General features: G+C 35.5%; 1 protein-coding gene across 1 annotated transcript in view; it reads left to right on the top strand.

The window, feature by feature from the left end:
- avl9 (AVL9 homolog (S. cerevisiase)) overlaps nucleotides 1-15,885 on the top strand; it is a 136,838-nt gene that overhangs the window by 52,521 nt on the left and 68,432 nt on the right. Inside the window, exons 6-10 of the mRNA XM_028803836.2 lie at nucleotides 3,481-3,547; nucleotides 4,166-4,206; nucleotides 6,810-6,848; nucleotides 7,061-7,130; nucleotides 13,929-14,467. Coding sequence (XP_028659669.1) covers nucleotides 3,481-3,547; nucleotides 4,166-4,206; nucleotides 6,810-6,848; nucleotides 7,061-7,130; nucleotides 13,929-14,467 — 756 coding nt within the window. The remainder of the gene's footprint in view (nucleotides 1-3,480; nucleotides 3,548-4,165; nucleotides 4,207-6,809; nucleotides 6,849-7,060; nucleotides 7,131-13,928; nucleotides 14,468-15,885) is intronic.

Below are 15,885 nucleotides of genomic sequence, written 5' to 3'. Positions count from 1 at the left end.
TGTTGTTTGCAATCGCTATTGAACCACTGGCGGTTCACTGCCGAAATTCTTATCAGATAAAGGGGATTGTCAGAGAAGGACTGGAACAGAAAATTTCTCTATATGCAGATGATATGGTCTTATATATATCAGACCCAGAAAACACTGTCCCCGCTGTTTTAACAGCACTAACAGAATTTCAAAAGATATCTGGTCTTAGAATTAATCTGAATAAAAGTATACTCTTTCCAGTGAATTCACAAGCATATAATATTATATTAGACACCTTTCCTTTTACCATAGCAGATCAGTTTAAATACCTAGGGGTAAATATCACAAGTAAACATAAAGCTCTTTATCAACAAAATTTTGGCGTCTGTATGGAAAAAATTAAGCAAGACTTGCATAGATGGTCAACCCTTCATCTCACTCTAGCAGGAAGAATTAACATTGTTAAGATGAATATCCTTCCTAAACTTCTCTTTTTATTTCAAAACATTCCAATATATATCAATAAATCGTTTTTTAAACAGTTAGATTCAATAATAACCTCATTCATTTGGAACTCAAAACACCCACGTATCCGAAGAGCGACCCTACAAAGACCTCAGGCAGAAGGTGGCATGGCTTTACCTAATTTTCAGTTTTATTACTGGGCAGCAAACATACAAGCCATAAAAACCTGGACACAAATAAATGAACATACACAGGCTTGGTCCGCAATAGAAGTAAAATCCTGTAGTACTTCTTTATATTCCCTGCTCTGCTCTCCAATAAATGAAAGTTATCGCAAATATACTAATAACCCAATTGTGCTTTACTCACTCAGAATATGGAACCAAATTAGAAAGCATTTTAAGATGGAAAATCTTTTATAAGTGGCACCTCTGCAAGAGAACCACCTCTTTCAACCTTCGCAAGTATATCCAGTTTTTAATACCTGGAAAAGTTTTGGGATTAAAATGCTCAGAGATCTTTATATAGACAACATATTTACATCTTTTGAACAATTACATTCAAAATTCAACCTCCCAGCTACACATTTCTTTTACTATCTTCAAATTAGAAATTTTGTTAAACAGAAATTGCCCGATTTCCCCCACCTTGCACCCTCCACAATGCTGGAAAAAATACTGCTCAATTTCGAGGAAACAAACACTATTTCCGCAATATATAAAATCTTATTAGAGTCCCTACCTTTCAAAGATCCAAGAGGACATTGGGAAGAAGATCTCTTAATCAATATATCAGAAAAGGAGTGGAAGGTAGCAAAGCAGAGAATTCACTCGAGTTCTATATACGCAAAGCATAGAATTATTCAACTAAAAATTATATATCAAGCCCATCTGTCTCGCTTAAAACTGTCCAAAATGTTTCCAGGGCAGGATCCAATCTGCGAGCGCTGCAACCAAGCTCCTGCCTCACTGGGTCACATGTTCTGGGCCTGCACCAAACTAACATCATTTTGGACAAAAATTTTTAAGTGCCTCTCAGACAGCCTTGATTTCACAATCCCTCCTAACCCATTAACAGCTGTGTTTGGTGTCCTTCCAGATGGACTTGAATTGGAGAAGGACAAACAAACTGTGATTGCATTCACTACACTTTTGGCACGCAGACTTATTTTGTTAAATTGGAAGAATCCTAATTCTCCTCTTATAAGTCAGTGGGAAACCGATGTTTTATATTATTTGAAATTGGAAAAAATCTAATTTTCAGTTAGAGGATCTGTACAAAATTTTTTCAAAACATGGCAGGATTTAATCAATATTATTTTAGAATAAGAGAAATAACTATTATCTCATTTAACTCCCTTCTCCATCTCTTATTTACATAGATATTTACTTCTCCCTTTCTTTTGTTTAATGTTGCCTTATTAAAAAGCCTTAAGCAATTTTCCTTTAGCTAAGCTCTCCTTCTCAGGGGTGGGGTTTGATTAGTCTTCAAATTTGTTGGGTTATTAATTGATCTGTTTGTATGGAATGATTACAATGAAAATTAATAAAATAAAAATATTAAAAAAAAAAAAAAATGTGACGCACTTTTTAAACTTTAACATTTTGCATTTGGCTTTGACTGAAAAAAATTACTCTCTTCTAAATTTATATTCAAACTCAGAAGTTAATATTAAGATAAAGAAGTTAGTTAGTTAGTTACAGAAGCCCTGAAGACACCTATTAATAAAGCAAAGTGTGCTGTCTAGTTAAAAGTACAATCTAAAAGGTGGCATTTTCAAGAGAGGGCAGTATTTGTCGAATTTGAAGTGTTGTGCAGTTTAGAAAGGATTTCTAAATGAAAGGTATTGCTTTGTTTAGAATGGGCTTTTTATTGAGGCTGTGTATTTTACAATGAAAGTTAATAAAGTGTTTTCCTTTAAATAGTACAGAAATATACATTTAGATGCATCCTTTCTAAATAGAGCCCCATAATTTATTGTTGAATGTCCTTTTTACATTGTGCATTCCTTTGAGTTTAAATGCAACCTCCATAAACTAAGCAGACCTTGGTGTAGAACACAGTTATCTGTGTTTGAATGCAACCTGTTAAGGAAATCAAACCTCCCTAAATACCATAACACTGCATTTAAGCACAACTTTTGCATAGAGCATGTGCTTTTGCATTTGATTGCATTACCTCACATTTTAAAAACATTACCCTTTCAGAGTTTTTTTTTTGTTTCCTTTCCAGAGAGTACATTTTGCTTTTGCAGCAGGTGTTTCTATTTAGATTGTGGCATTCTGCTGTTGGAACAGACCTATCTTTTTACATTCATCATGTTTTACACTTCAGTACCACCATATGCCTCATTTAGACACAAAGGATTTTACACAAAGGTACATTGTACATTTTTTTGAACAGTGTTAATTGTTATTTAAAACTCCATGTACCACCTGGTGACTGAAGTAATACAAGTTAAATACAGGAGCATTAGGATGTACGTCAGTGAGGAGCACTGCATAAAAAATAAATTGAATAGTTTTGTTGTCACATAGCATTATAACCACTAAATGAAAGAAAAGGTTTTGATGTCAAACATTGAAGCATTTGTAGTGTGTTTGTGATTTTTTTCTGTCTAAGAGATTGAACTAAAATCTGTCACTTTTGATTTTCAACATGTTTGTAATACACTAATTATTTTGATTGATATCCATTGTTTGACAAATTTGTGTTTTCTTAGATAGTTTTAAAGAAAAGGTGTGCCTTTTGCGTACAACGATTTGCAGAGGATAAATGTCTTTGTAATTGTTTTCTATTTTGAATGTAGAAATCTAAGACCCCACACAATGATTTTAATTACATTCTGTTTCCAACTATATTTGATAATAGTACACTGACTTTATATATTTGTTTGAATTGTTATTGTTATTTTTTCTTCCAGCTGCCTATTTTTCAAGCTATTCGTCAGTTTTGATGGTCAATTCCTTCATATTTAGTCAATGTGAGAACTTAGTAGTTTTAAAATAAATTAAGGAAAATTAAAGTAGTGACTTTCTTTAACAGGAACTTTATGAACATATGAATGGATCATTAGGAGGCACATTACTAGAGGGTTCTCAGGTTTACCTTGGTAAGTTAAATAGTTGCTATCAACTAAGAGTTTTATAATGTTCATATCATTGCGTTGTGGTTATGCTGGCTGCATAGCATGGTGCACACACAAAATTTGATTTCATAACAATGCAGAATTTGGTTAAGGAGGAATTTGCTCATTGGTAAGGTCTTATGAATCATTTTATCATTTAATTTGCTTCTAACATGTCATGTCCGCCTTAAACATATACCCTTTAAGATCCTGATCTGCCCTTGCATTCACATACTTTAGCCTGTTTTATTGAAACAATCGTATTCTTTAAAAATATTGTCAAAAGCAATCCATATTTTGGGAAAAGAAAATAAATCAATTTCAACCTAGCCTGTCCGTATTTGCCCAAGTTATCAAGTGAATTAACTTGTTTAGCAATGTTTCTGTATGTCAACCTGGGTTACATACCAGGTTGACATATAAGTCTATATTAAAATTTCTCATTTTAGTTTCTTATTAACAGTGAGAAAGTCGCCACTTTAAGTCAAACTGATGGTGACAAGAATAACATGAATGAATTTGCAAATGATTCCATTTAACTGAATGTTATAAGTTTTTTATTTAGAAATATTTTATATTTCAATATTTTATACTTTTTTTTAGGTTTATCTCCAAGAGATCTTATACTTCAGTTCAGGCACAAGGTATTACATGTTTTAGTATTTTCTTCTTATAAGTTTAAATATTACCTGAAATGGTTGGCTGAATAAATGCATCCTTGCATATTCTTTACATCATACAGTAACAGAAAGCAAAGAATTACAATTGTTGTGCTAATATTAACCATCTGATTTGTTAATTTTCAAACTTTTGCTATTCTGCTATTGCCAAGATCCCTCTAATCATATCTTACTTTTAATCCACTTTTCCCTGATGAGGGTCACAGTGGCAACAGACCAGGCTTCCTCTACCCCAGCAGTAGTTTCCAGTGCCTTGGTGGAGGTGAGGTGTGGAAAAATGCTCAACAGTGTACACTATGGTTAGGTGCTTAGCTTGCAGGAGGTTTCCATGGATTGAAAGCATGACCAAGGAAACAACAGGGCAAAGTAGAGTTCCTTTCAAAAGCTTCACTTTTGACCCCTGCCATCTATGTTAGTATTCTTAGTTACTGCTGAGTGCTAGTTTGGGTCTCTTTGTCTTTCTCTGTCTCTCTGTCTGTCTGTCTCTCTCTCTCTCTCTCTCTCTCTCTCACACACACACACACGCACACACACACGGAAGCTTTATGGGGAATTTCTCTCTACCACTTCAGTGATGCCCTTCTCTGATATAATATTCTTCCACGATATGGATGACTGATTAAAAAGTGCATTTTTCTGTTTTATATGAAAGCCCTGAAGCATTTTTAAAATTTAGATAGATAGATAGATAGATAGATACTTTATTAATCCCAATGGGAAAACTTATAAGCTTACCTTTTTTCCTTCTTTGTATACTGTACATGCAGTATTCATAATTTTGTTTATCCTTTCACTTCAAAACATAAAGTGAACTGTGACATCCAATGAATTTTACTACATGCAAATTTAAATTTTAAAATAATTACCTGTTAATGGAAAAAAACGTAAAATTGGCTTTTGTGGAGGAAATGAAGCGGATCACAAATGAGTGATAAAGTGTTTTCTTCCTCTGTAATGTGCCAGAAATTGATTAATTTGAAATGAATTAATTTATTGAAAAATTATGACCAGGGTATTAAATAGAAATAATTCAGATGCCACAGAACTTTGTACCCAAAAGGTGACTTAGACAGGAAGCCTCAATAACTCCAAAGAGCAGTTCTTCATTTATGGGAACTTTTAATTCTGAAAGGAGACCTCTGTCAGTATGTATGCATTTGGCTTTCTTGTGGATAATACTTGGATTGCATTCCATTTTGACTTGATTTTCAAAGATATAGGTGGAGTGTTATGATGGCTTGGGCCACTTAAAGATAATACCCTATGGTAGCTTCAGTCCTTATGGGAAAACTCTTAATTCTAGCAAAATGTTTAAGATACTTTTATTTCCATTCCCCATCCCATCCAAAATGTAAACGGCACTAATAAGGAATTATGAATTGTTATTTAATCAGAGTTAAATGTGTTTCTTTTGATTCCAGGACTCATAGTTATTTGAATTAACCATAATACAACCTCAGTCTCTGCATGTTATAAAGTAGAGTCTAAAACACATAAAACAGAACACACCTTGGCTATTGATATTACTTATAGACCTCACTTTTTGAATTTTTAAAAAATATTCGGTGTCTGCTAATCATTTCCTTCACTGGCTCAGATATAAACTTTTAATAATAGTGATCTGAGGTAGAGGGAGATGCTCAAACTTATCAAATTCTCAAACCTGCTTAATCCATTCCAGGGTTGCTTGGGCCCTGTCCCAGCAGCACTGTATGCAAGATATGAAACAGACAAGGTGTTACTCCATCCCAGGACCCACTCACTCACTCACTCACTTACTCACACACCCTCAAGTTTGCTTATGTAAGGCCCAATTTGTAACAGGTGGCGCAGTGGTAGTGCTACTGATTTGCAGTAAGGAGATTGTGGGTTCGATTCCCGGGTCCTTCCTGTGTGGAGAGTGCTTTGAGTAGTGAGAAAAGTGCTATATAAATGCAAAGAATTATTATTATTAACCTAACACGCTTGACTTATGGAGGAAAACCCATGCAAACACTGGGAGAAAATACAAACTACATCGACCATGTGTGATCAAGGGCTTCAAAAACGAATGGACCAAAATATAATTTAGTACAATATTTTAAATATTTGTAAGGTTTTCGTTTTCGCCTGGCTATGGAAGTTCAGGATTTTTTTTGGCAGCCACCAACTTATTGTCGAGTCACATTTAAAATAAGGCTGGGTTTTTATCAACCAGAGAGGACTGAAAAAAATAGGTGCGATGTATGCCTTGAGGTTTTGGAGAGAAAACACCCAAAAAATCAGTTGTTAATGTGATTTTAGCATACGTCTTTTTCTCTTGAGATGAAAATCTTTGTTGGTTTAGTAAAGGTGAGGAAAGAGTATGAGTCTGATAAGATTCTGTATCATGGCTCTACTAATTTTGCTCAACTAAACCAAGTGATTAGGAAAATTTGTTATCTGATTAATTAATTAGTTGTTTGAGTCTGCCTCCTTATATTACATATTCAGTTAAGTATTAAGTAAACATAATGGAATTAAATGTTGTTCTAGTACAGAAGATGTACTTCCATTATATTAAATGGTTTTGCCATTTTAACTTACAGGTCCTTATTCTGTTTAAACTGATTCTCTTAGAGAAAAAGGTAGGACACTTTTTATACTATGGTTATTATTTACTTCTACTTCTGTAACATTTTATTGTTGTTTCAGTAAACGATACACATGCACATTTATATATATATATTTTTTTTTTTTTACTAAAAATGTGTTCAAGGTATGGTTTATATTAGAAAAAAATATTGTATTTGCTATTTTTTGATATATGAAATTAACGTCATATTTCTATTACTTTTAGGTCCTGTTTTATGTGTCACCAGTAAGTCGGCTTGTGGGGGCATTAATGACAACTTTATCCTTATTTCCAGGTAAATAATGATTAAAACGGTTGTCTGACATGAACGAAAGCACAATTTGTAGATTGGACCCATTTATTGTTTGACAATTTGGTGAGGGCAGAAAAAATACTGTAATTTCCAGAACAGATCATGGATTTTCATTTTTGTAATAATTTGCACAAATATTTCATTGATAGTTCATGCAGTAGAAAAATGTATGTTTACATAGTAGATTATAAACTTACCTATGCAATATCTTAAATTTTCTTCTCCAGTTAACATTTGCTACAGTGTTTTTGTTTATGATATCCTATCATTTGCTATTACAATCTGTTACAGTATGTCTCAACTCATTTTTTTTTAGAAACAAACATGGAGTTTTTTGCATTTGTTATTATACTGGTTACCTAATGGATAATTTCTCCTATATCTCATTCATAGACTTAAGTAATTTACTGAACTCAATTTTGCCAATCTGGGCAGTGCTAGGTAGAAGGTAGGAAACTAGAAGGGACTCCAGTCCTTTTGAAGGGCAAGCTGACAGACACCCTCACATTCACTCATGTAGGATAACTTAAATGCATTTTATGTTGATTTACTGTACATCACTATTTGGAATATTGGAGAAAACGCAATACTAGGAAGACAACCTTACAAATATTGAAAAAATTGTAAGCTCTACAAAATGACCAGGATGTGATTTGAACCCATGTTCCTGGAGCTCAGAGGCATTTAGTATTAGTTCTCACTTGTCTGGAAATATACTGGTTTTATTTTGTCAATGCTTTTAAAGTTCTGACTCTTAGATTAGGCCTCCACTAGAATAATGATAATATTTTTTTTTCATATTTCAACCTTGGTGCATAATCTTTTCAATTAAAAAATGCTATATAAGGTGTTAAGGCTGAAATACCTTATATAGCATACTGTATATCTGAACCATTCTTGCCTTTATCATTACCTTTTAACTGTAATTTTCCTGGTTCACCCAGACTGGCTGTTTGTCCATGTCAAATGGGATATTGATTTTTTTTATGTCTGGATGCCCTTTCCGGATGCCAGTCTTCTTTAGTTGCCTTTTATAACATACAAGACTAATGGTGACCCTATTCAAACCCAAGGCCACTAAGCACAAAAACCATCAGTTAAAGTCACTAAAGTGTGTATGTGTATATATACTTATATATGCTTATATCCATGTACAGTGTATGGATGACACTTTTTATGTTTGACAAATTTGAATCTTGAGTGTATATTTTAAACCAACGTATAGCATAAAGCTATGCTAAATCTAGAAATGAATGTAGTGAATATGTGAATAGTAATAAACACACAGGGCTGATGCAGACATGTGTGTTTATAAACAGAGTAATGCATTCATTTTCATACTGCATTTCTGACACCTACCGTATATATTGCTAGGCAAACATTTGATATTTTTGCTATTTATTTATCTTTACAAGTTTTTACACATGGCCAAGCATTTGAATAACCTCAAGAGCAAAAGTTAAAGTTATAAAGTTCTTGATACAGAAAAGCAAGGAAAACTAATTCCCGATGAAGACATAGTACTTACACAGATTATTCTGTTTAAGAAAGTATTTTCTTCTTAAAATAGTTAATTCAATAAGGAGTTATGTAACCACACACATATACACAACCATCCATCCATCCATTTTCCAACCCGCTGAATCCGAACACAGGGTCACGGGGGTCTGCTGGAGCCAATCCCAGCCAACACAGGGCAAAAGGCAGGAACGAATCCCGGGCACGTGCATGCTGAGGAGATGCGGTCTGATCAGCTGCTGTCTTTCTGCTGCCGAGCTGCGTGTTCTGCTTGTCGCGCTCCGCATTGATCATGTGAGCGCTGAAGTCGAAATCAACAACGGGAGTCTAAAACCAATTTTTAATAAAAAACAATTTCTTTATTCTTTTGTTCTTTATTCTTGGTGAGTAAAAAAAAAAACGTGAGACTGCCCTGTTGGAGAATGTGGGCAGACTGCAAAAGAAAAAAGTGTTTCCCCTTTTATCACCTAGGTTGTTCATTTAGCTAAAGAGAGAACAGAAAAAAAACATAACAGTTCATTTTGAGGTCATTCATAGATTAGGGGACATCTTAAATTTATGACATAGGAGTACAGAAAAACAAACAGCAGTACCAGGCACCTACATTATCTAAAGAATGTGCCCGTCTTAGTACAAACCCATTTTAAGCAGTTTTCTTAAAGTTCATTGCATTAGTTATAAAGAGATTACATTCTTTTAATTTTAATATCTTCATTAGATTATATTTGTCTGATTAGATTAATAATTCTTTTTTATTACTTCATAAATGACTTGTTTTCTTATAATACTAAACAAGAGTAAAGAAAGATCACATTGAATTATAATATTACAGGGTGTTCTGTTAATATCAAGAGGTTAGCACTTTCACATAGAAAAATTAAATCAGTCTCATATTCTGTGTATAAACGTAATTCATTTCCTACCTAAATACAGATAAAATCATATAGAATTATAAAATCATATAGTTCTCTGCAGCATGATTAATACAAAATTCAGTCATTGGTATTTTGTGAGTTAAATACTTATAATCAATCATCTGCGGTGGGCTGGCTCTCTGCCCGGGGTCTGCTTCCTGCCTTGTGCCCTGTGTTGGCTGGGATTGGCTCCAGCAGACCCCTACAACCCTGCAGTTAGTATATAGTAGGTTGGATAATGGATGGATAGATGGATATTTATAAACATTACAGTTAATAATGTTTTTTCTGTGTTCTCAATCATTTAAAAGCTTGTACAGCAGCTGTCCTTTTGTCTCACTGCCTTGTCTCACGTGACGTTAAAGTGTCTCTCGCAGGACGTCAAATTGTCTTCCGAGAAGATCACGTATCATCTCCTTCCAAGCCTTCCAAGATTTTTTTATAATATATATATATGTAATATGAAGTGAAATGCATAGTTGCTCCACTTCAATGACTGTGCCTTTAAGAAGAATATAAAAGAACAATAACAATAATACACAACTTCATAGATATCAAAAATCATTAATAGATTTCTAAGTATGTGATAAACTACAACTAAATAAATTAATTAACTTAAATAGCTTAATGTAATGGAGTTAACAACAGGGCATCATGAAAATCAAGACACTTTCCTTATTCAAGATGCAGATAGACTATGGAATAAAGATCCTCCTCAGTCCCCCAGAACTGGACTTCAGGCAGTAGTGTTTAACTGACCGCAGTACAGAAAAGAGGCAATTCTTAGGATGGCTGGTATCATTGATGATTTTCTTTGCCCTGGTTCGATGTCGCTTGGTGTGGATGTCTTTGAAGTTAGTGAATGCACACCCTGTAATGTGTTCAGCTTGAATGCAGCACTCTCTGTAGAGCCTTGCAGTCCTGAAAAACCAGGCAGTATTACTTCCTGTTAAAAATCTTTAAGTGGTGGATGTGTAGAAGCTCTTTTGTAATTGGCAGACTACCCTGAAAGACCTGAGGTATCTGAGGTGGTAAATAGATTGTTATGCCTTCTTTACCAAGGTGTTGGTGTGTTTGCACCAGGTTAGGTTCTCTTTGATGTGGACTCTGAGGTATTTCAAACTGTTCATCCTCACCAACTGAATGCTGTTAATGCTAAGTGAGTGGTAGTCCCTCTGCTGTCTTCTCCCAAAATCCACAGTCAGCTCCTTTGTCTTGCTCACATTCACGAATAAACTGTTTTCCTTACATCAGTGTGACAGACTTTCCACTTCATCCAGGTATGCCAGCTCATTGTTTTTGTTTATCAGACCTACCGCAGCTGCATCATCAACAAACTTGACAATATTGTTAGAATCATGTGCAGCCATGCAGTCATGTTTGGAGAAAGTACAGTAATGAACTCATAACACAGCCCTGTGGAGCCCCTGTGTTGAAAGTGAGGGATGGTGCGGTGTGTTCAATCCCTCAAATCACCTGGAGTCTGCCTTTCAGGAAGTTAAAAATCCAGTTGCACAATGAAGTGCCCAGACTCAAGTTCCAGAGTTTGTTAATGAGCTTAAAGGGGATTATTGAGTTAAAAGCAGAACTATAGTGTATATATAGAATTTGCACATAATTCCCTCTCTTGTTGTCCAGGTGGACCAATACTATATGAAGGATCAAGATGATGGCATCCTCTGTGGATCTACTGGAGCGATATGCAAACTGTAAAAGGATCCAGTTCTTTTTTGCAAAGAAGAGCATACTTGATTTTTGACTAGCCTCTCAAAACACTTCATTGCTATAGGCATTAGTGGGACAATAGTCATTCAGACTGGTTGGATTTGCTTTCCTACGTACAGAGACATTGGTGAATCTTTTAAAACATTTTGATATGATAGATTGGGTTAAATGGAGATAAAAATATTACCTAGAACTCTGGTGCAAACTGATTAACAGAGGTCTTGAAAACACAGCCTGGAATACCATCCAGACCTGCTGGCCTTCCTGGTGTTCACTTTTATGGGAGCTCTCCTTACATGGAGTTCTGACAAAGTGAGAGGTGTTTCCTTATTGAGCTATTCATCCTCCACAGATGTGTTGGACTGCTGGCTGCCATTAGCAGCAACATCAAAGCTCATATAGAAGTTATTTAGCTTGTCTGCCAGAGAGGTGTCAGCACTCACCATGTTGAGAGTAGTTTCTTTATATTATTGTCCACAGACTGTGCCACATGTGCCTAGGATCAGACTGTTCAAATTGGTCTTTCTCTTTCTCCTCATGTCATCATTTAGTAGTTTTTACGTCTCTCATTGGATTGTACGAGGTGGCTTTGTAATCATCCCCATTACCAGACACAAGCCCTGAGTTGAACACAGAGGTGGGTGTGTTCAGTGCATCACAAATTTATTTATCCAGCCATGGTTTCTGGTTTAGGTAAGTCCTGATGATGACTTTTCGTGCTTTTTATTTACGAGATATCCAATATAGGAAGTGACAGCTTCTGTATCAACATTGATGTCGTCATCAGAGCTGCACCTGAACATTTCCCAGTCAGCAACACTCTGCACGTCCTGGAGAATGGCCTGTGATTGTTCTGTCCAACGCATGACCTACCGTGTGACTGGAGCTTCCTGCTTTAATTTTTGTTTATGTCCGGGCATTAGAAAGATGACAGGATGGTCAGGCAGCTTCAGTGATTTTTAACAGTCTTTAAATAAAGTATAGAAAAGATCCAGTATCCTGTCATGTTATATGCTGATAAAAGTTTGACATAACCTTTTTGAGACTGACCTTGTTGAAATTGCCAGCCATGATAAGGGAAGCATCCAGATTATCATTTGGTCTCATACAGATCCATCTGGACAGTGTCGGTGTCCACCTAACGTTGAATATACACAACCGTGATAATTTAATCAGAGCTCCAGATCGGGTGAGCAGTAGCATGATAAAACATGTTTTGGCTATTAGGACAATGGACAGGAGTGGTCAGTCTATTGTGTGCTATGGTGTGTTTACCTTGGTGTTTCTGTCTAGTGTGTCTGCTGTTGCTGCCCCATTTCTCTCAAAGGATGTTACTCGGCAAATCTGTGTCAGCATAAGTTATGAAACCCAAAGTAAGGGATGTAAAAAAAAAAAAATGTACACTTAACACAAACTAAACACACAGTCTGATTGGAGCCAAAATAACCGTGACCGTACTCAGAGGCGCCATCTTGTAAACTTGCTGTTATGTCTTGTATATATAGTAGCATTTACTTTAATTTGTAGGTAGAAGGCTTATTTCCAGTATATCAGAAAAAAGCAAAACAGCTGGTATTGTGATATACAGAATATAATATATAAACAGAATGTGACAGGTATGACGTTTGCTTGCCTTCCCTTGTTAGGACTGGTTAACAAAATGATTAAAATAAGTGCCTTAAACTGTAGAAAAAAGTATACTACAGAGTAACTCCAACTGATGATAATATTACCTAATGCAGTACATAAATGATTGTTTTTTGTTTATATTTAAAATTGACAACTATTACAAAAAATAAATAGATTGCTATAAACAATCAAAATTTACAGCATCACCTCTCAACGGTGGAAATGTGTGCGGGGAACTTATAAAAAATTCTCACTTGGCTGGCAACTTCCTAACATACAGAATTTGCACATCACTGGGCAGATAAAAATAAATGATCCTATTGTAAAGAAAAGCACAACTTCACTTGTCTTAATCATACAGAGTTAATTTTTATAAGTGTACTTGGAATATTTGAGCCAGTGAGCAAAATATGCTTGAATTCCAAAAGTGAAAAGACAACTTTCAGTTTAGACTTGGATCTTAAGCTACACACAGTATTGAAGTAAATTCAGTGAATGACAGTTATCATGTAAGTTGTAATTAACTTAAATGGGTAGAAATCATCTTCAAAATGTTGAAGGAGCATGCAGGAAATTGTATAAGAATAAGCACATCATAAAATAATCAACGCTATAGCCATGTGTTCATTTATTTGTTCATTAATTTTCAAAACTTGCTTTTTCCAGTACAGGGTATTGGGTTGGTGTAATGTATCTCATCAGCATCAAGAATAAGGTGCCAATCCATCTCAGATCACAGTACTTGTATAGGACCGATTAGTGTTGCCAGTTATAGGATAGGTTATTTCTTCACAATCATGGTACAGTATATATTGGTTTTCCACGTGAGATTGGATTCAAAAGTGAAGCATATTTCATAAAATATGAGTAGAATATGCAAACTCCAAACAGACAACAACAAGGCATGGTCTTCAAATGGTTGATGCTGGGTGTTATTGAAACTGCAAATTAAGTTCTTTGAACTTCATTGAAAAAGTGTTTTGTTGTATTCCAGGAATGATAGAGCATGGCCTGGCAGACTCTTCACATTATAAACCAAGAAAGAGCAACTCAGAAGACATAAATCTAGCCGAGGTCACTGTCAGCTCTGAGGACTATGTTTCTGTGAATGTTTCAGACATTTCCAACTCCAGTCAGGAAAGTGGTGAAGATACAAATCAGACCAATGTTTTTTCAACAAATGAGATTTTTCATGTGGACCACATCTCCTCACAACAACAGAAAGAAATATGTCCACTTGTTAGTGAAGATAATCATTTTCTAAAGCCTCCCTCTCGCACCTCTCCAGACTCATCTGAAAGTGAATGGGAAACCTTAGATCCCAATGCTCTTGATGAAGGGGTTTCAACTGAAGGTTTACAGAAAGACTCTGTTGAGCATCCGGAAACATTTCTTACTGACCAGACTACATCAACCACACAACCAATCACTGTGCAGCCACAGCCAAATACGGGGCAGTCAATAGTTTACCCAGGACTTGTATCTGGTCTAGATGAAGACCAGTTTGGATTACCGTTGGCAGTTTTTACCAAGGTAAATAAATTTTCATTTGAGATTAATTTATCTTTATATAGCATTGCATATAAATACTGTATACTGAAAGTAAAGCCTGAACTAACATTGTTATATACTGTATGGGCACACACAGTACAATATATACTATATACACTACTGGTCATACACACTACCTCAGTTTTTTCATTTTTTATGTAAACATACATAAAACGTCATAATGTTTCATAAAATCAAGGCATAGAACAAATAAGCAATGGCAAATAAAAAAAAAAATAAGTCAAGGAATTATTAAGTATAGAAAATTTCATTCAGATTTTTGATTCATCAAATTAGCCACCTTTTGCTGATATAACAGCCAAACTGTGGTAACCGTTTTGATTCAGAATGCCATTCATTCTGTGCAAGCCCCTAACTCTTCCTCCAGCAAAAGAACCGCACACCATCACACTTCCTGCTCCATGTTTCACAGTTGGTGTCACACACGAGGAACTATCCTTTCGCCAACTCGACAGTGTACAAACACGCTGCATAATGAACCTAAAATTTCAAATTTTAATGCATCGGTCCATAAGACTTTCTTCCATCCACTGCCGGTATTTCAAGGCCCTGTTTTGTCCTTAAGGTTTGGCTTTCTTACTGCCACTCACCCTGTTAAACGTGCAGCACAAAGTTTCCTCTTCAAAGTAGAAACTGAGACTTGCTTTCTTTGACCTCTGTTAAGCTGTGCTTGAAGCTTTTTGCTGTGAGGTGTCTATCACACAAGCTGGTGACCCTCAGAAACTTGTCTTCTGATTAGGTTGTGACTTTGGGTCTGCCAGATTTCTTCCTATCAGAGTTTCTTCCAGTTTATAATTCCCTTTGGATTGCATGAGACACCACTGTACTCACTGACACTTTGACTTTCCTTGTAATTTCTCTAAATGAAAGGCCTAAATGTCTAAGGGACTGTATTATCGTAGTATTTCCCTCTACTTACCCTTTACCTGTTTTCCCTCAAGGGTAAAAGTACTCGTCAAGTTTGTTACCGGGTTGGTCTACTGTTGCACTTTAAGATGAACACACACATACATAGCTATACGTATACACACAAACCCCAACCACAACAGTGCCCCATGAATGACACACACACGCTGATTAACCTTTAGCACTTTAAACCACACAAGTGCTTTAGGTATAACACAGCCTGTCACTCAGCACTTCAAGAGACTTACTTATTATCGTCACGAACAACATACAATGTTTTAATGATATCTCAGACCTAAATGTTACTTTTGGTCTACAAGAATACATTTAAACATACAAAGACTCAGCACTCTTTACTATAGGCCATTTATCTGCCAAGAATACCTTCTTTACGTACTGTTCCCTACTATTGAGTGGAGGTCTCACTCTCAGCCCTAATAAACCTCGCAGCACAGAGGTAATGGCAAATCTCC

The sequence above is a fragment of the Erpetoichthys calabaricus genome, chromosome 6 (assembly GCF_900747795.2).
Source record: "Erpetoichthys calabaricus chromosome 6, fErpCal1.3, whole genome shotgun sequence".
NCBI classification, from domain to species: domain Eukaryota; kingdom Metazoa; phylum Chordata; class Cladistia; order Polypteriformes; family Polypteridae; genus Erpetoichthys; species Erpetoichthys calabaricus.
This window is presented reverse-complemented; position numbering and strand designations above follow the sequence as displayed.